The 20570-nt window shown below is 39.7% G+C and overlaps 1 protein-coding gene across 2 annotated transcripts in view; it reads right to left on the minus strand.

Annotated features, from left to right (window-relative positions):
* The window catches only part of ephb2b (eph receptor B2b), a 126494-nt gene that overhangs the window by 66149 nt on the left and 39775 nt on the right, over positions 1-20570 (minus strand). For both annotated transcript variants that reach the window (XM_067505111.1, XM_067505110.1), the window contains exons 2-3: positions 11927-12006; positions 921-1605 (exon numbers count right to left, since the gene is read on the minus strand). In XM_067505111.1, coding sequence (XP_067361212.1) covers positions 921-1605; positions 11927-12006 — 765 coding nt within the window. The remainder of the gene's footprint in view (positions 1-920; positions 1606-11926; positions 12007-20570) is intronic.

Consider the following 20570-nt stretch of genomic DNA (forward strand, 5'->3'; position numbering starts at 1 on the left):
AATTACAGGCACACATAAAAAAGGCTGCAACATGCTAATCTGAAAAGCAGGTGGGTGGTTTGTTGTGCTGGGCTGGAGCAGCATGGCTCCAGGCTGCAGGCAACACACAGTCAGGTAGTTTCCAGTGATCAAGATTTTTAAGCACGTTGACCAAATACCACCTGCCACATTGCAAATAGGGCATGGCACAGGTAAATTTGGGGTACACTGATGTTTTGAAAAGCCAAAATCATTTTCCTCTGAGGGATTCAAATTGATAGGAAAATGCAGGCAATTTTTTAAAAATATCCTCTTTGTCCTCGGGGATGCAAGGAGGCGATCTACAAACCAATGACTATCACTGAAATTCGACAGATTCAAAATCTCGTGTTGTTCATCGGAAAATTTCTGTAAAGATCTGTTAGATAGGCACAAAGCGGTGCATCTCTGTCGACAGAGGCTCAAATGATTATTTCTTGAAAAGTACATTCAAATGTGGAAGACCATGCACACATTACATGTAATGCAATTCTAAACATCCAGAGGAAGAAAAGTAGCAAATAATTTCCCTGCTTAGAGCTGTAACCCCTGCAACTCCTGTATCTTTAATGGCAGTGTGTGCTATTTTTATCTTTTCAAGAAATATTTCAATGTGTTTTTGTTAAAAATAAAGAACAAGAGGATAATGTTCATTATGGCTTTTAATTGATCAACCTATAGAAAGAATTTTCAGTGTTTTTGATGAGTTTTCTTTGAGCTTTTTTTCCCCACATCTTTATTATAAAAAAGCTTATATGTTCCTTACATGTTATACACATCATGTTTGTCAATGCATGAATTTTGTTCAGTTCAACTGTACCACAAATGGTGATGAATAGGTCGTATAAATAAACTTCATAAAAATTGTGTCTTAACAGATACATAATTAAAACAAAACGTACCTCGGCAAACAGTTCCATTCTCCACTGCCTCATTTCCAGCTTTGCACATACAGCGACCAATGGGTACCATCCATTCTCCGTCTCCATTGCAGTACAGCTTAATGGGCACATCCACCTCCTCTGCGTTAGCGATGCAAACACCCCTTGCAGCCACTAGGGAGGTGCTTTCTGCCCCTGAGAGTGTCTCCTGGAACAAGGCCCCATTAGTGATGATGCGAGGACACTTTCGGTAAAAGACACGAACAGCTATGAGCGACATACAGCCGCCGTAGTCCTGAAAAGCCAGGTAGAAGCCATTTCGTGACACAGGCCCAAAGCTCCGAACCTCAGTGTTGATCTTCATCACTCTGCCTCCTAAGTCCACCTGGGAGAAGCTTTCATCGGCCGCAATGGTGTCAACCTTGGTCCAGGGGTTTTCCATCCAAGCCGGTGAGGTTCTGGTGGCTGTGTCAGCATCAGATTCAAAGTAATAAAGATTGAATGTCTCTTTGCAGGAACCTGGCACATTGGGGATGCTACTGCAGTCTCTTACGGAGAACTTCATCTCCACATGGATCCGCTGTGCACCGCGTCGCCGGATGTACTTTGTCCTTACCCAGTTGTTCTGATTGTTGTCGAAAACATTGCAGACCTGGTACGTCCGGATGGTGTTCATGTTTTCATCATAACCACTCACCTCCTCCCACTGTTGGCCAGGGATAGACAAAGAGTGAGTCAATATTTTTCCACCTCACTACATTGTAACAGACAAAATATTGGAAAGAAAATATCATTCAGTAAATGAGGTACATAGTTAAAGTGTTCCAATCAGTTAAGTGCATACCAGATGTAAAGGATTAAATGCTCCACATTACCCATCAACAAAACTGTCATAATGCCTTTACTGGTGCCTATTTAGCACCAATAACACACACATTTTCTTGCATACTTTAAATAATCATTAAATGTTTTTAAAAGAAGTAACATTCTCGCTAATATTTAGTTTATCTGACATATTGGATTAGTCATATGAAAACTAGCTGTTCCAGCATTCTTCCCCTTTTTAGTGGTAAATTCGGATGGTAAAAATATTTTTCTTAGCATTGCTTCAGTATAACTACGTTTAGAGTAGAATAAAGTTGTTTTAAATAAAGTTCTACCTCAGTCCAGAGACTTATTTTAGCGAGAAACCACACATTAGGGTTTACTATTTGCATTTTATGCATTACATTTTCAGAACCCAAAGAGATAGATATAGGTTGCGGTGCGATTACTTACTACCTTCCAATTTTTTTTTTTTTTATTTAATTTAATTTTTTTTTTTTACATCTGTTACTTGGCATTTTATAACATTGCTTAGACATAAAGGTTAATCTCGATGGGAGGTTGGTGTTGTCAGGCTGCCTGACCCTGCTTGGTTTCAGTATCAATGGTTCGCCTTTTTTATGTGAAGCAACAATGGTTAAATGTAGGGTAGCTTGCATTTCATGTTAAATTAAGGAAGTCAATATATAAAATTTATCTTGACTTTCACATATTAAAAATGTATGAACTCTGAATTGAACAGATGGAGTCAGTGTTCACCGTCTCCTTTTCTGGTGTCTCACTGAAGAAACCATTCACATTCTGAAACTCTAGACATAACATTAAGTTGTTTGAAGAGAGCAGAGTGGGTCTGGTTTACATGATCGTGTATCCTGCTTTTTATTGTATTTTAATAGGACACATTCATAGCACATACTGTAATAGGTTATTGACGTTGCAATGAAAGCTCCTTTCACTACAGTGACGTACATAAAAAAAAAAAAAAAAACATGACATGAATTTTCCACAATGAAAGTCACTTGCCTAATCATATTACACAGGTAATCATATAAAGAATAATCAAGGGGCAAATTTCACCCTGCTGTTCTGGATATACTGTTCAAAGTCTACGTATTGCACACCAATTTGAGTACATACTCCTGACTGCACAGGCTCCAGATGCAACCTCTGTAGTTTCCTGTCCCTTGGCCATGGATCAAACCAACTTTAAACACCATGTGCTCTAACCATGAAGCAGGTCACAACCTTGACCTCAACATCTCAGCCAAGGAAAAAGACTGTTCTCAACCCCCCAGGAGCCACTTTGCATCAGCTGCAGCCTCTATTGCTTGTACAACTCTCCCTCCCACTTCACTCTTCACTTCACAGTTGATATAATTTCTCAAATTAGTGCCCTTTTAGTGAGGATTTTGACAGATTTTGATGGGTCGGGAGAGGAAAGTCACCCCTCTTGTTGCAAACCATTGTTCTATCAAACACCCCAACTAATTAGAACAGATTTAGCTCTTAATTCCCATGTCCTAATTAATTTCTGCTAGTGTGAGGTTTGACTTGACCCAACCCCAAACCACCAAGAGCAAAGCCAAACAGTAAAGAAAAAGTCGTCTTTCTCGGGAAAAGCTGATTTCTTACGCCGTTTTCTTTACTTTGTATACTCGTAACCAGCTGAGTGAAAGGCTGATTAATTGTAGGGATCATTAACACTGCGATGCTGCCTCATTTTTAAAACAAACTCCACCTTAAGTCCAACAGAAAATTAAACTAACACAAAATACCTCATAGAAGTATAAATAAGTCACTTTACCATGCAATTTTTTTTTAAATTCAGACAGCTGCTAGTGGTGTCTCCCTTTTTTCCCCCCGCCCCTGTATGTAAAGCTGTGACTACATGATTGTTCTTCAGGTTCTTGGTGGTTTACAGATACATCTGTCTTTTGGCCTATACTGGCTGACATCATCATCCTAGGTAATGAGCAGTCATTGACCTTCCCACTTGCTGAAAAGAACTGGGGAGGCCTGGGCCAATTAAACAAGAGAGGACAGGCCACTTCTACTGAGCATCGGACAATCACAGTTTAATAAAATGAGCTTAGAGACAGGTGGGGGTTGCTGCTAATGAGGGATACAGACCGGGGACACTGCAGGGGAAAGTGTGGGCACTGTTATGTGGGGGGGAGATGAACCAGGATAAAAAGACCCCAAACAAAATGTGTTTTGATGGAGGGCCTCTTTTTGTTCTGTCATGGCCTCTTTGCCCTGCTTTCATCACAGCCAGTGGAGGGAAGCAAATGGGGCATAATAAGAGCCTAACGATCAAGCACAGAGTGTGAAATTAGAAGAAACGTCTTCATTTTCACAGCTTTTCCCCCTGGCTCTTTACGGAGAGTGCTGTAAAAGGGTGGTCATGTGTTTTAAGTACAGAAGGTGGAGGTAACGCTGGCGGTGGATGTCAAAACGGATTAGTTAGAAGGGATGGGTTGCCTTCAGATAATAAAGGAAGCAAGACTCCACCTTATTCTACAGAGATCCGGTTACATTTAGCAAAGTGTTGTTTTTCTGGTTCTCTGACAGTGGAAGCCATAGGCTGCTTGCACAGAAAATAAACAGATGTTTAAGCCTCATATGATCAAAGACATTTTCTTAATAACCAAAGGCATAACAAATATTATCATTTACACATGTGATATTTTGAATATTTTCCAGTTATTAGACATAAGAGTATATAGCTTCATGACAAACAACAAGGTACTTGTTGACAGGAACAGTGGCTGAGTTTCCTTTCTCTGAGAAAAGCCACAAATAAAAAAAAAAATAAATAAAAATTTAATGATGAAAATCCAATAGTCTGAAACCAAACAAAAGTGCACTGTGTATTAATTGCTCTCACCTGAGAATAATTCTGGGTTAAATAGTGTTGGAAGTATTTGATTTAAGCTGTCGTGTGTTACCCATCTGTTACTCACCTGCATGGGAAATTTGCTGCGTTAAATATACAAACTGTTTTCGCTCAACTGTCATCAGTAGGGATTGGGTGCTGAAAACAGCTGTACAAGTATCGACATGCTCTATGTTCTATGGGTATTCAGGTAACTGATATTGTTATCGGTTTTTAAGTATCATTCACTTTAAATTATTCTAACATAGATGGTAATTATGTTTTGTTCCAACTCTTAACTACTTACATTGTCCGAGATATTTGTTAATCTTCTATCCAGACTAGCAAAGATCACTGACGACAGGGGAACCTCCCACTAAACATTGCTGACACCAGCTGCAGATAGTATGGTACCTAATGGTGGATGTGTGTTGAGGACATAACATCTCCTACTGCTGATATGACAGTAACCAGCTGAACAGTCCTCTTTTGTTCTGGGGAACAACTGTCTGCATCCAAACGTTTCCAGTACTTTAAATGAATTGACACTGAAAGTTAACCACCCAGTTAACACACTTCCAAAGATTTGGGCAGTGAGCAACTACACACAAGCCAATGTCATCTTTTGTCAGTCCCAAGTCTGGATAAATGCAGATGGTTGTGTCAGGAAGGGCATTCGACGAAAAACACATGCCAAATTAAACATGTGAATCGCGACTTCCACACCAAATCTGACATCCATACCAGATCGCCTCGGCCCGTGTTAACAATGACCGCTAACAGTGTAGGTTGCCCAGAGTGTAGGGACTTTGATTGTTGGGACTATGAGAGGGAAGGTAGAGAGTCCAGGTGGAAAGGTAGCAAGGCCACACGCTTAGGAGCAGGGCTTAAGTTGTGTTACCATGGTCTGGATGGGAAAGGAAATGGACTAGGAGTTATCCTGAAAGAGAGTTTGTAAGGAATGTTCTGGAGGTAAAAACATCAGAGAGGGTGATGAGTCTGAAGCTGGAAACTGAAGCCCTGATGTTCAATGTGGTTAGTGGTTATGCCCCACAGGTAGGATGTGAGTAAGAAAAGAAGGAGAAATTCTGGAGTGAGTTAGACGAAGTGATGCAGAGCATCCCCAGAGGTGAGAGAGTGGTGGTTCGTGCAGATTTCAATGGACATGTAGGTGAAGGGAACAGAGGTGATAAAAATGTGATGGACAGGTTTGGTCTTAAGGACAGGAACACAGAAGGACAGATGGTGGTAGACTATGCAAAGAGGATGGAAATGGCTGTAGTGAACACTTTCTTCCAGAAGAGGCAGGAACACAAGGTGATGTATAAGAGCGGAGGTAGAAGCACTCAGGTGGACAACATCAGGAGTATGATGGGAAGATGGAAGAAGTACTTTGAAGAGTTTATGAATGAGGAAAATGAAAGATGTTAGATGTTGTGGAGATAAAGTCAGAGAGGCCAGATTGAGGTGGTTTCGTTTAGATGAGAGACTGTGCATATATCGGTAGAAAGATGCTGAGGCTGGAGGTGCAACGCAGGAAGTCTAGAGGACGACCAAAGAGCCATGAAGTTAGTTGGTGTGACAGAAGAGGATGCAGAGGATAGGGTTAGATGAAGGCACATGATTTGCTGTGGTGACCCCTGAAAGGGAAACGCTGAAAGGAAAAGCAGAAGAAGATCCATCATCATCATCAAACCATTAGTAATCACCTTGTTGTAACAAGAATTAAATCAAAAGTCAGTTCTTGTTGTTCTTCCTGGTCATAAACACATTATTAATAAAACTGCTCTTGGTACTAGATTTTGAGCTGTAGAGTTTTAATTAGTAGTGCTGCTCAGGTATTACATAAGACACGTGCACTGCACACACAAAACAAACCTGAATAGACTGTAGTGGTTACTATGGCAGAGCTAGTGAAGAGTACTATGTGTCAGTTGCACTTCCTCTGGAATTATGAGGTGATACAGTTCAGTGACGTTCACTAAGGATGAGGTTCAAAATCAATAGCTCCTCTGCCACTCGAAGAGAGAAAGAAAAGGTCAGCTGACCCACAATCCATACATCTCCATGACTGTAGGTCTGCTTTAGCTGTAAAGCCAAGCGGAACACACTGTACACACTAAATTATAGACTAGAGTGACAGCTACAGCTGAGACAATTCAACAAACAGAAATGCTCCATTCACTAATCCAAACAATACCATTCAAGTCCACGGTGCCATTTCTTCTTGGACCTCTTATAACATGTAATTATAAAATTCAGGAGCTGCATGCAGGGGCTGCCAGGGACTGCTAGTGCCGATTTATATTTAAATCCTGTCCATTTAACTGACATTTCAATGCAAGAGTTTAAAGTGAGCACTGAAGGTTCCAGGATATTGCTCAAGGGCAAATACAGTTTGTATATAGAAGTTATAGCCTTACAGGAATTAACAACATTCTACATTGACTCAAAAGATAAAAATCAACAGTTTCTGTCGAGCTAAAATTAAAACAAACAAAATCATTTTAAACTGTGGCAGAAACCTTGAGAATGAATGGACTAATGTGAAAGGATATCCACTTTCAAGGACAGTCACGCATGCATCAGCAGCTAACTGTCTGCAAGCAGACACATGGTTGCTGAAGTGTCACCCCTTATATTGCCCTGCTGGGACTATTATGTTCTTAGAAAGCATTCATACAACAAGCAACACGATCAAGCTGTCAGAATTCTCAATTTCCTGTACATCTGCACCACTAGGAAACTTAGCCAAAGCCCAGACGGTCAAAGAGTTTGCTGGCTGCAAGAACTTGACCATAACTACACTCCTAGTGAGCTCTAGTCGTCAACACCCATTCACTTTTTTGATAAATTCATCTGTCTAGTAAATTCAAGTGGAAGAGTTGCTGAGGCTCATTACAGCAATTCAAAATAATTAACTTTTATTTGGAGGACAAAATAAAGAATAAACCTCAAATACAAGGAACTGCATTCATTACTGCACAAATCACTAGGGCAAATAATCATTAAAAGGTTATTTATAGATCAAAAGTGAGTTACCTTCTGATATATAATTACAAAGGACAGTAAATCACAAATGCAGCTTTAAAAAAAAAAAAAAAAAAAAACGTACAGATAAAATGTTTACTATACAGTTTTGTGCACTTGAGGTGTCCACCGTGAGAGATGTGTCTGATTGGTCCCTAGATCATTTATTAAACTGAAGAACAAAAACAAAGTCCTGCAACAGACTGTGTAGCCCCCATAAAGCCCTGATCTCAATACCATGGATCCAATCTGGGATTACATAAAGAAAGAGAAGACAGTGAAAGAGCCGAAATCCGCAGATGAACTGTGGCAAGTTCCTCAGGATGTTCGTTGGTACAAACTAAATTTCAAAAGCCTGTGCACCTCGGAAAAGGATTTCTGGCATTGTTTTTTAAAAGCATGAAATGCCCAAAAGACAACTGCAGTAGAAACCCACAAATACACATCAGTCAAGCTGCAGTGTGAACGCACAGTACCAGAACACATAACATCAGAACATGCAAACATTTCATTTTTATGACATAACAAGAAGTGTGTATTTATCACATCTTGTCATTACAGTGTTTGAATTATCCCAAACTAGCTTCAAGATCTAGAGCCACATTACATATCGCTGCTCCATCACTGACAGAAGTAAATAAATGATCCACGCAACAAGCCGAAGCAGAAACCCAGCCGAAAAGTCCCAAGGCACATTCACCCCATTTGGAGTTGTGAGAAATCTGTCAGAGCACGAGTGCCTTCCCTTGAGGGATAGAGGACAAACGACACCCACTCTCTGCATTCAATTACTACAAGAGAGGCCATGGGAGCCTAATCCTGCAGGAGGCCAACTTCACAGAGAGGAGAGACTTGCACACAGACATAAGTAGAACTGTCTGCTGCAGTCAACTCCAATTACTGCTGTCCACTACTAATGCACAACATGTGAAACTAAGAACAATCCCATCGTATACCCCCATTCCACAAAGCAACATGTGGATTATGTTTGCATTTTTCTTTCCTGCATAATTCCTAAAATATAATTTCACAGACTGTAATCGTGAATCATAGCATATTAGTGGTCACCTTAAATCCCAGATGAATACACTGCAATGAAATAAGTTGAGCAAATTACTCAGGAAAAAGAAAGGGTATGTGAAAAAATATGTTGGTTTGCCACACATTCCCACATTTACATGTAAACAACCTCAATCCTATAAAGCGATTTAATACAATATGCAGAATCTTTGATAAATCACAACAAACTGAATTGTTTCACAAACATTTTGCAACATACGCTGACTGTAGCCTTCCTGCAAAAGTCTACTGCATGCCCCCAAGTGACGCTAGATATATGCTGGAACAGCACATTATGACACATCCATAATGATGACCTAACCCACACACACACCACCTTATTATGTTCTCCACCTATGCAGGAGACCTCAGTTTCCTTCCACAGTAATTCTGTGTGCACCCTGAGGCCATAAGTCTATTTCTAAACGGCTGCAGTTGTCTGTCCTTAAGCATAGCATTGAGTGGGTCAGGAGGTCTGACCTGATGTTCCCATGTCCGTCAGTTCCACTTGAGTCGGAAACACTGACCACTTAACCCTGTTCCTCTAGCCAGCTATATATTTACTCCATGACACTCTTAGATTCTCACTGGGTCAAGACTCCCGAGTTAGTTTATGTAGACAACTGTTAAAGGACGCACAAAACATTTATTGCAAAACTAATTTTAATAAGAAATACCATGTATTGTATTTTGCTTTGTGTACTCTTTTTTTTTAAATGTATAATGCTGGTTAATATATGTAGAAAATGTAAAACAATGTCAGATACTTCTACATAACATTATGATCGCATGCTCGGTGAGCGTGCTCACTTAGGGTTAAAGCTTCGTCAATGTTGCTCAGAGTTACATACGCTATAGTCAAACTACTCTGACTCCACGAGCTTCGCTGTGTGGGTGGGGTGAGGCAAGTGTTTTATTGCCAAAATGGTAGAACGTTAGTTAGAACACTGTAAACTTCTCAAACTGCCTCAGGTTAAATTTTGTTTTAGTAAAGATTACACTAATTCTGAATGTTTCCAGCATTGCTATCAAGAATAATAAAGATGTCTTGCTGGTCTGGCTGAGGGACAAAACAAGTTTGGCTGTCATCTCACATAATTAAAAGCAAGAACTGCCTGGCTATACAGAGAGAGGGTTATAAAACTTGATTTACAAGCACAAGTGGAATATTGTCTTAAACAAATCACTTCCAAAAACCTACCATAAGAACTTGATGTTAAAGCTTTATGTAAAGGAATGTCTTACACTAATAACTTGATAGGCATTATTCAAAAATCCTCCAAAAAATGAAATAATACCAACTGTCATAACATTTCTGGATTAATTTCACGCTAACTTGTTTGCTTTTCCATTGTGTCGCAAAGTATCATATGCCAGGATAGAATATATTTCATGTAGTCATACAGAGCAGTGAAAGCCAACTGCTGGTGCGGTGCTCTGCTGGATGTTACTGATCCAGCAGCTAAGCCCATGAAGCCATGCATATATGAGTGTAAGACAATAGCTTCTGTAAAGCACTTCTCACTGTTATACCGAGTAGGAAAAAAAAAGCTCCGTTTCCACACCTGTTGCCCTGGGCCATAAGGGACAAGCAATTTCCACCCCCCTTCACTCTTCACTTTCTTTGACAAGCTCAGCCATATCATCATAAATTTCAGTGCCCGCGCTGATAAGGCCAACCTATACCTGACTCAATCCAGGGCTTAGGGACTTGTTCACATTTCATTGCACTCCAAGAGAGGAAAATATAACTGCCTCTGGTGGTTTTCAGCAAGGAGCGCTGAATTATCTGACGTCAGTAGGAGAAAAGAAAACACATTCAAAGGTCCAGAGATAAGCTCTTTAGTAAAAATGAATGTGAATATATTTGATTTGGGAAAGAAAACAACTGTAAAGTCAGGCAGTTCACCACATGTCTGGAACAGAGATGACTCTTGAAGAGGAGGCTCTTAAGTTTGATGTTTAGACCCCAATTTCACCTCACTTTGGTCAGAATAAGGAGTTTCAACTTATAAAGTAGTCTGACCAGTGATCTCTTCAAGTGTTCAATCTTTACGTCTGTTGTAAGGCCTTGAAGTTTTTACTTAGTAATTAAACATGTTGTGAAATATGGGTTAAGTGAATGTTTAGCTGAATCTAACATTTTTGCAAAGATTAAATGGTCTTCGGATTGGTGTGTGTGTGTCTAAGATCAATCCGCATAGATTGGATCAAGAATTGGCAAGAGGTAAACCAGCAGTCTTCGTGTTTTGGTATTGATTGGAGGAATAGGGAGGGAGGAATATGGAGGGAGGAAGGGGGAGACATCATGCCCTCAGGTTAGAAGAGATGAAGTTGTTCTAAATTATTACTGAACAACTTTGAAGTTGTATCATGGAATTGTTCAAGGCCAGGTCTCCGTGCATTTTTTTTTTTTTTTTTTTGGCTTCTTTAGTGCAAAAAGACACAATATGAGAGGGTATAATTGAAACCATCTTTAATACAAACCACATAAGCATAAATAATTGAATAAAATCGGCAGTGGTTTTTTTAAATGCACCAGCAAATAAGTCTACAACATTTTTCTCTTCTTTGGACTCACTCTAAGAAGTCTAAATCTTGTGGTGGGGAAAAAGACTGAGACTCTGGTTTTGGCCGGCTGGGCCTAGCTTGCGTGTGGCTAGGAGGAACCAATGCCCTGGCAAACCAAGTGGAAATACTGTGCATCAAACACCAACAGCATCCATAAAACACACAGTTTACCTAGTACATCAATACTTATTTGCCTTTAAGTTTGTTAAAACACAATATAGAAATGTTCAAAATCCGGATCAATTATGAAAGAACAGAAATGCATGAATAAAGAAAACCGAGTCTGTGGAACGGCAGTCAAATATGAAAAGAATGTAACTGTGTCTGATCTTCAATTATAAAATTCTTTCAAATGTCTACAGAGGTGGAATTTATATTCCAGTAATCACATTGTTAAATTCTAATTATTTTTATCTAACTTTGCAGTTGTTTTTTTCGCCCAGTTGTTTTATCTCACTCTGGGGAGCAGGCAGGCTCAATAATTGATCTTTTAGAGTGAGAGACCAAAACACTGGGTACCAACAGCAATTCAAACTAAAGAAAGAAGCACCACATACCTCATGGTTGTCACAATGTAAATGTCCTTAAAGTACTTAGAATAATTAAATAAAACTTGATTACATCTCATTAGAGGAGGTACATAGTGAAAGCAGAGCATGTCACTTACACTGTTGTCACTTGACCCTGACACGGGGTAGACTGTCCAACCCAGCTCTGCTGTGGCCGTGGTGGAGTCCATCAGTGTCTCTGTGAAGAGAAGTAAGGAGACACAGTGGTCAGATGATCCCCTGACAACATGAAAATACTGCTGCTGTTAAAAGGAAAACATTTAAGTATAAAAATGTTAATAGAGAAATCAAGTTAAGCCAAAACAAATATCAGAAAACAGTAATAAAAATAAATAATGAATCCACTCAAACTTCCCAGAGTCCAAGATGACATGCTTAAAAACATATATAAAAACAGCTGTACCTAAATAAACAACTAAATAATTGTTGATTTGTCTGTTTGTTTTAACAATGTTTAGGACATCAGTGTTTAGGTTAAGAAATAAAAACGAGATATTTCTGATTATTAAAAAAGGGGTTAGTGTATAGGTAATTATCTACACAGATGTGAATGGATCAAGAGAAAAGTAAATCAGCAATATTTTTTATTAATTAGCAAATCATCTATCACGGGATTTCACAGATTTAAAAAAAATGATTTATTGCCATGTACGCTTTTGCATACAAAAAGTTTATCTTGGAGAGTGCAAAAATGTTCAGTATAAATAAACATAACAGTTTGGTCATTTTTTGTTGTTGCTTTTTAAAATACTACTATACTTGTGACATGTTCCTAACAAATTAGTCACTGCAGATACCACGTTGAGTTATGAGAATCTTTTTCATATTTAACCACCTCAGCTATTGTAGATCTCGAAAGATAAACAGTGTTAAGTGTTATTTGAATACATTAATGATTACCTGTGGGTCGACAACGTATAGAAACCCACACACAACACGACCCATGTTGAAACCTAATAAGGTGACACAACAGCAGTCCTAGATGAAAATTATACCCGCCTCACTCGTTCAGTGTTCCACTAATCAGCTTATACTTCTGTTACCCATTGTTCTCATGTTGGTGGAGAAGTACTTAGTCTGACATAGGAGCCAAAAAAAAGCCCTCAAAACTGCTTTCTAAGAACTTTTAATATTTCTAGTTCCTGTGTGGCAGACGGTTCAAGAAGTTTGTAAAAGGTCAGACACATCCTGATCAGCAGAACTATGACATCATCTATCTGACTTCACGGGGAAAACAACAGGATGGAAAAGCAAACTTGTGCAGTAGAGAGGGGGGGAGGGTGGCACCCTGTGTGCCCACGGATTAGCTGCTGGAGAGAAACACCTCTGGTAATTGGGGTCAAAGAGAATGTGCCTCCTGTCTGTCATGAGGCCCTCTGTGGCACACATTCCACCAGTCTGACCCCACTGCCTGTCATACACTTACTGAAGCATTCACACTGTCACCTTCTTTCCGTCTTCTTCTGTACCTTCTGCACTTATGCCCCCTGTGCCCTCTTTTCCTTTCTTGACTTCCTCTCAGCTCTGCTTTTCTCTGCACGTAACAGACACCCAATCTAATGAATTTCCCCTGCTGATTAGGCCTGTGTCAGTCTGGTACTCCTGAGCTGAGCCGCAGCAGATGGAGAGCACATTCATCAGGTTCACGGCGTCAGCTGCAACCCCAAAATGCCACAGAGGAATTTAGAAATTCCCTCGACAAACACAGCTACTAAGCTTAGCATAAGTCACCGCCGGGGAAGGTAATGCAGGTCTGGTGAGAAATCGTACGCTGCTGTGCTTCTTTATTAATACTACATGAACTGATGGCACTGGCGCTAATAGTGCGGGTTAATGAAATGTATAAGAATAAACACGGATAGCAGGATATTTTAGAGACTTCCAGTTGTTTCATAACCCTGGATTTCCTTGATTTTTATTCCAACAAAAGCCACAGCTTTTAATTAACAGGCTCCACACACATTGGTTTATTTCAGGGCTTTCTGCTGACTTTCTGCATCTCACCAGTACTCACAAGGCATAATACTAGATTTCACATCCTATTCAGTTATCACAAAGCCCAAATCGTATAATTAGGCAGATGAGACTGCAATTGAGCAGCTATTGATAACCTTGTGTGTGACTCAGTGCAGAGCAGTCTACATGGGTGTTAGGCAGAGAAATGGTAATTATCCACCATAATGATAACGATAATTAGTGGAGGAGTAAAGTGAGAATAATGAACCCCCTCTGTAGTGGTTTAGTGAGTGTTGTGGGGGAACAGGGAGTGAATTTCCCCAGGAATGTTAACTCAGACGCCACCCACCCTTCGTTCTCCTCCTCCTTTTTCTGTCTGTAGCCACACATTCCCTCTGTTTCTGCCCACTTTCAACCCATCGCTTACTGCTTTCTGTGAGTGATACTCTCTTTACCGTCTCCTCCTATCTTACTCTTTTTCACACCTTCCTGTGTGTCTATCACACAAGCCTGCTTCAGACGGAGATCCCAGTCCTCAAGTTCACACTTTTTTGGGGGCTTTATCCGTTTGCTTTAAACTTTTTTTTTTTTGTAAACACAGCTGCCAATGTACATCACATGTGTTACAAAAACATTGCACAGCTGTATTTCCTTCAAAACAATATGATGTATGAACTAACTATTGAATAGCTTTTGCTACTGTCGCATTGTGTACGAGGTTAAGCATCATACTGTAACACATGCCTTCGCCTAAATGCTTATATGTGAGTCTGCCTGTTTCTCATCCAGTGTATGTATGATCACACAAATCTGAATCTTTAGCCATTATCATTAACACACGATTCACAACAGCTTTGCTTGAGTCCCAATCACGTCGTGTAAATTATGTTTTTCCTTCAAAGTGCATCAACATCAACATCACACCCCTTCGCCCTGTGCACCCTATCTAGAATGTAAAGCTGCAATTTTAATACCTCCAATGAGAGCATAAAAAATATCAACCATGACCCTCATCCATGCTAGGTTGCTACCATTTAACAGAATAGCACGAGGGCAAAATTCCACAAAATGTCCTTTTAAATTGGCAGTGAAAGGGCTACAAACATTTTCTAAGTCCCTTTCGAGGTCTAGTCTTTCCCACATGCTGGACAAGTAGTACCTCACCCTGAAAGACTGATCACTTTTCTTCCGCCTGCTGTCTACACTTCAGTCCTGGAAGCCACACTGATTCATTACCTCCTGTGGAGCAGAGCAGCACATATCTCACCACTGTCAGCTCCTGCCTTGTTCTCAGTCTGAACCCCCAGCCGTGGCAGAGCATGGCTGCTCAGCAAGTGGCATTGGCTATTAATCAGGAGGACAGGGTGCAGAGGTTCTCGACTAAATTCAACCACAGGAATCACTTATTGCTGTTTTTTTTCTTGTGGGTACTTGTTTACAATGTGAGCATTTCAATTTTGCCACTCATGAGACTGGCAGTGATGTCCTCTGAGAAATAGGTGTGAGTATACAGACAAGCTGCTTACGTCTACTGCACTGAACACAATCAGTGGTGCAGTAGACAAGGACCAGTACTCACAAAATGTAGTCACAGAAAAACAAACTCTCTTCAGGCACACTTCCACGTATAATAAGTATCAATTAGGGTCCATTAATCAACATGTATAATTTTGAAACTGGTGTTTTAATCTAGGAAACTAGGGACTTGGCCTAAAGCAATGTGCGTGCCGGCTAAAAAAATTGGAGTTAACAGAGTTCGGAACTTTTGACGAAGAGAGGATATTTTGCCTGTCCTAACAACTTTCAAGGCATGTTTGAGGTTTAAGACTTGGTTTTAGGATTAGGTTTCAAATTAGGTTTAGGTTAGAGTTAAGTTGGCCGGAACAATAATTTTTAAAATCAATATTGCAATTTAGCAGAATGCCATTTTCAAATTGCAAAAGCTGGAAATAAAAAAAAACTCTCCTTAGTAATGCTCGGTAATGACAATATGAGAAGAGAACACATGAAGAGATATGTCCCTCCCCCACCTCTAGAGGAAGTGAAAGAGGATGAAAAAAAGTTGAATAAAATCAATAAAGTGACATATTCATATTTTTCAAGAGGACGCGCAGGAGGAGGATATGTGGTTCTGAAGCAAGCACACATGGTAACACCTCAAATGTCTTCCTGCATTTAAAAAAGAAAGGCCCCACCAAACTGTTTTTGAGAAGTTAATGATCAAAAACACCTCTGCAAATGCAACCTCTAAAAGGTTCCTTAGGTCAACTGAGACAGGTATCAGCTGGCCAAAGTGAATAAGACTGAGAACTTTTTGGTTAAAAAAAAAAAAAAAGACAGCAAATCTGCAGGTAAATTATTTTGTTCAGACAAAAGTCAGAACACTTATGATTTAACAAATCTTGTTTTGACACACACATTTATTAAAAAAAAATGTTTATTTTCTGTATTTAACTGTTGAAAATGTCCCTTACTTATTTAAAAAAGTGCATAATCAGCAACTTAAATCACTATTTTATGCACTGTGTGCAACACAAAACAACCTCATTAATGTAGCTATGGGATAAGTGTCTTCTTTCAGACACTCATTTGTAATCAACTCCTCATTTAAGAATTTAAATGCAGTATTTGCTGGAGTACCCCATTAATCACTAAAAATATTGACTCACTTTTTCTCCGATTTAAAAAAATACATTCTTGCAATTTCCTTGTACTCAACAGGAAGCAAATGTCAGATACTGTGCGTCCTTGCTTTTTGTAGCGTAACAGATTTTCTGTGTTGTTGAGAAGAACACAGGCAGTACTGTAAGAGTTGATACATTGGGTAGTGTGTTCGCATTAATTGCGGTTTGTAGTGAGTGAGCTTGTGGGAAAATGGCCTCTAGGCTGGCAATCAAAGTCAGCATGGATACTTCACTGCCTACATAAAAACTTTTTCAAATGGTCTCAGAGAATGTCATCAATTTTACAATAAATAATTAAAGCTTGGATATCTTTAAAAAAAAAATTTTTTCCCAATGTAATACCCCCAACACTGGAAGGGGCTATTAATATGTGATGAGACCTAGGAGTCTAAGAAAAGCCTACTGGGCTGAGAGTGCTTCCTCCAACACTTCCTGAGACTAAGGAGAGAGTCTAGTGCTGATCTGAGAGAGAGAGAGCTCTCCAGCGAGATGCTGTCTGAAGTGACAGGCGGGGGAAGCGGAGGGGGTCTGTGGTACTACAACAACAGCCCTCTTCTCTAAGAGGGGTCAATGCTGCATCTCAGCTTTCTAAAAGAAAACAACAGCACTTTCAATGAGGGACACAGAGACGAGCTGTTCAGACTAAAGACATTTCAGCACAAACAACCACAGGGAGTGAGGAAAATAAACATTTTATACATGCAAGACTGTAGAGTCAAAGTTATCTATAAGCCACTGAGTTTTAGCATTAATAAATTAGCATTTGTTTAATCAATCACAATTTGAATCTATTTATCCAATTACTTTCTCTGCACAAAGATCCGTCTCTCATTGTCGTTTTAGGTCTCATTCTTTCCAGCGTGTTTCTTGACCTTTACATTTGGTTTACATTACTGGCCAACCATCTATGCTCCATCCATGGAAAGGAAGGTTTGACAGATGGATGACCAATTAGTTAGAGCAAACAGACAGACTTCTGCAGTCTGAGGGATGGATGGAAACTTTCTCTACTGTCATGAGTAATCCCTCACCTTAACTACATTATTCAACTCATACACCTTTTCTCTAGGCAGAGAAAAGGGGCAGCTTTCCAAAGACATGCTCATTTGTTGTTGTTCTATCACTAGTACATACATACATACATACATACATACATACATACATACATACATGGGTGTAATTATATTGGTGAGTAGCTCACTTGAGATAGAAATAAAACCTGCATATCAATGACTTTTACATTGTAGTTTAAACCAGAATCAACAGAGAATATAGCAATTTTCTAACAAACTCCCTCTATATTTAGAAACTACACTTTAGCGTGACTTCTTTGAAGAAGCAATTGAGCTCCAAAACAGCATGAAGCAACTTGCAGCCATGGTTTCTTTTTATCTTTCTAACCAGTGGAACTGTGGCTGCTGTTCTCTATGGAACAAATCCCTTAACATTCAATTTAACCTTGACATAAACCACATATAGTTCTTTCCATTTATGCAATAGTGTCAACTAGCAGGGCTAAAAAGAAAAACAGCAACACATTCGCCCCATAAAATGCTGTGTAAAGTTCAGTTTAACCACTGCTAAAGGGGGCATGTGTATTTGCTTGCATTTCACTAAACACCTGAAACCACAGTATTTAATGGCGAATGTGGGAAGATTGTGGTATGCACTACAGTTGCGGAGTAACATGAGCAAGCTGTTCATTGTTCTAAAAACAAAAACCCTATATAGTGAACCCAGCACGGAAATCTGCCCAGATTAAGGGCCAAAGCAATGATACAATCCTAAGGGAGCAAGTGCAATTGCAGAGACTTGATATATAGCTTTAATGATGGACAGGGCTACTGTATGGCCTGTTGGAAAGAATAATAGTCCGTTTCATTTAGAGGCAAGAAGTGGATGGAGCCCCTGGTCCAGTGCAATTCAGCTCAACTTATCTGTCAGCACAAGCTGGGACCATTAAGGTACAGTAGAGCCCCTAGTAGAGCCTCCCCCACTGTCACATAGCAGCATATCCCTGTGTGTTAAATGAATTTTTAATACTACTTTTACAATGAACCAGAGGCTTTGTGTCCATATGGCACTGACCCAAACCCCAGACACACAGCTTTTTTTGTGCCAAGTCAAAGGGAGACTGGCACGTAGCACTGGGTATCTGGGGATGTTACTAAGTGTGTCATTGGTGAGACATCACTGTGTCAGGGAAATTCATGTGGTGTGATTGTGGGGTCCCTAAAAGGCTGCTTCGGATTTGTGATGATGATGTAGGGTATGTCTATGAGTGATGAGGTAGGGCCATGTGTTCAGCCCCAACTCTTCAAGGCTCCAGAGGGATGTGTTTTCTAAGGCAAGGAAAGATGAGGGAGGAAGTTGGACTTCCAAGGCAAGGAAATATAAGGGAGGAAACTGGGTAGTTGATTTTGGCACAGAACAGTGCAGTGTGAAATATTGTACCACACACAGAAACACAATAACACAGAAAGTAGAGCACTCTAAGAGCACTAACTGTTGACAGAATGATACAGCATGGTGTTTCCAGGGGCCTCAAGCAGGATGTACAACAGCAATCCCTACACAGTCAAGCTGTGTTATCATTCAATGTATTTTAACTTGTCAGCGATGCCAAGGGGCAATACCAAAAAACAAATGTAAGAGAAGTAAAAAAATACTTGACATATGACTGAAGAACTGGCAACAGAATTAGCGTTCAACTATGCATCTCAGAAATTCCTTCTATTTTTCAGATGGTCTACCCTTCTGTCATCTGTACTTTCAGGAAATATAATAACCAGATGCTATACAGTCATCTTGCATTCTCCACCAAGTTTAAAAAAATTGAAGGTACGAGAAATGTACAGCGATCAGCAATGACATTGTTACCACTTACACGTCAAGTTAAAAACAGGATCTTGTAACAATAGCACCTTGAAATGGATGAAATATATTTGTTAACATAAGTTCATGTGTTTGAAGCAGAAAACATGGGCAAGTAAAGATTTGTAATGGCCCCTTGAACATAAGAACTTGACCACAAAGCAAAGGAAGAAGGTGGCCTGGTCTGATGAATCCCTTTTCTTTTACATTATGGGGATGGCAGAGGGTGGTTGCATCACTTACCTGAGAAAGAGATGGGACCAGGATGCACTATGGGAAGAAGGCAAGCCAACTGAAGCAGTTTGATACTTTGGGCCATGTTCTGTTGGGAAGCCATGGGTCCTGTTTTTATGTGGATTTTACTTTAATACCTTCCACCTACCTAAACATTGTTGCAGACCAAGTACACCACCAGGGTCAGATACCACAACATACCATCAGAGGTCTAGTGGAGTTCATACCTTAGTCAGTTAAGGCTGTTTTGGTGGCCAAAAGAGGAACTACTCAATATCAGGCGGGTGGTCATAATGTTATTGCTGATTAGTGAGTGTATTCACAACAGCAGATACAATTTTTATCATGGAAACAGAAACACTGAGACCTATAGTGGTTTAAAGGTTTCCTTGTACAGTAATCATTCAGCAACAGCATCCAGCAGCTCACTGTGGTTGCAACATACATATGCATCCATACAAGTGACATTGAAGTTACCAGCAAAAGCTGTTGTTGCCATATGCAAGGTAGATATACTTTGATACTAACAAAGTCTTTTACTTAGCCAACCTATTTAGGCAGTAAAAATACAGCATACAAGAATGCCCATGGTGAGGTGACCATTCCAAGTCGAACTATTGGTTATTAATTAATTCTGAGAGACTACACACTGACACCATTCTCTACACCTCTATGATGCCATAATATATCTACATTTCCCATTAATGACTCAGATTTGCTATCTAATAAGGCCAGCCAATTCATTTACATACATTTACTCACATAACATACACATTTGTACATAAATTTAACTCAAAAATGTATTAAGTTAAATATTATAATGTTAGCAGTAGGCCTATCACACTATGTCACATCTTATGCTTTTCAATGTCTATATCTGGCATGTAATTCTGTTTGTTTGTGTATGTTTGTGTTAGTTGCAGAAATGTTCAGTGTGCAAACATTAAAGTTTTTACTATGTACTTGTTATGTTAATAATATGCAATTAGAGTTT

The sequence above is a fragment of the Channa argus genome, chromosome 5 (genome assembly GCF_033026475.1).
Source record: "Channa argus isolate prfri chromosome 5, Channa argus male v1.0, whole genome shotgun sequence".
Classification (NCBI taxonomy): Eukaryota; Metazoa; Chordata; class Actinopteri; order Anabantiformes; family Channidae; genus Channa; species Channa argus.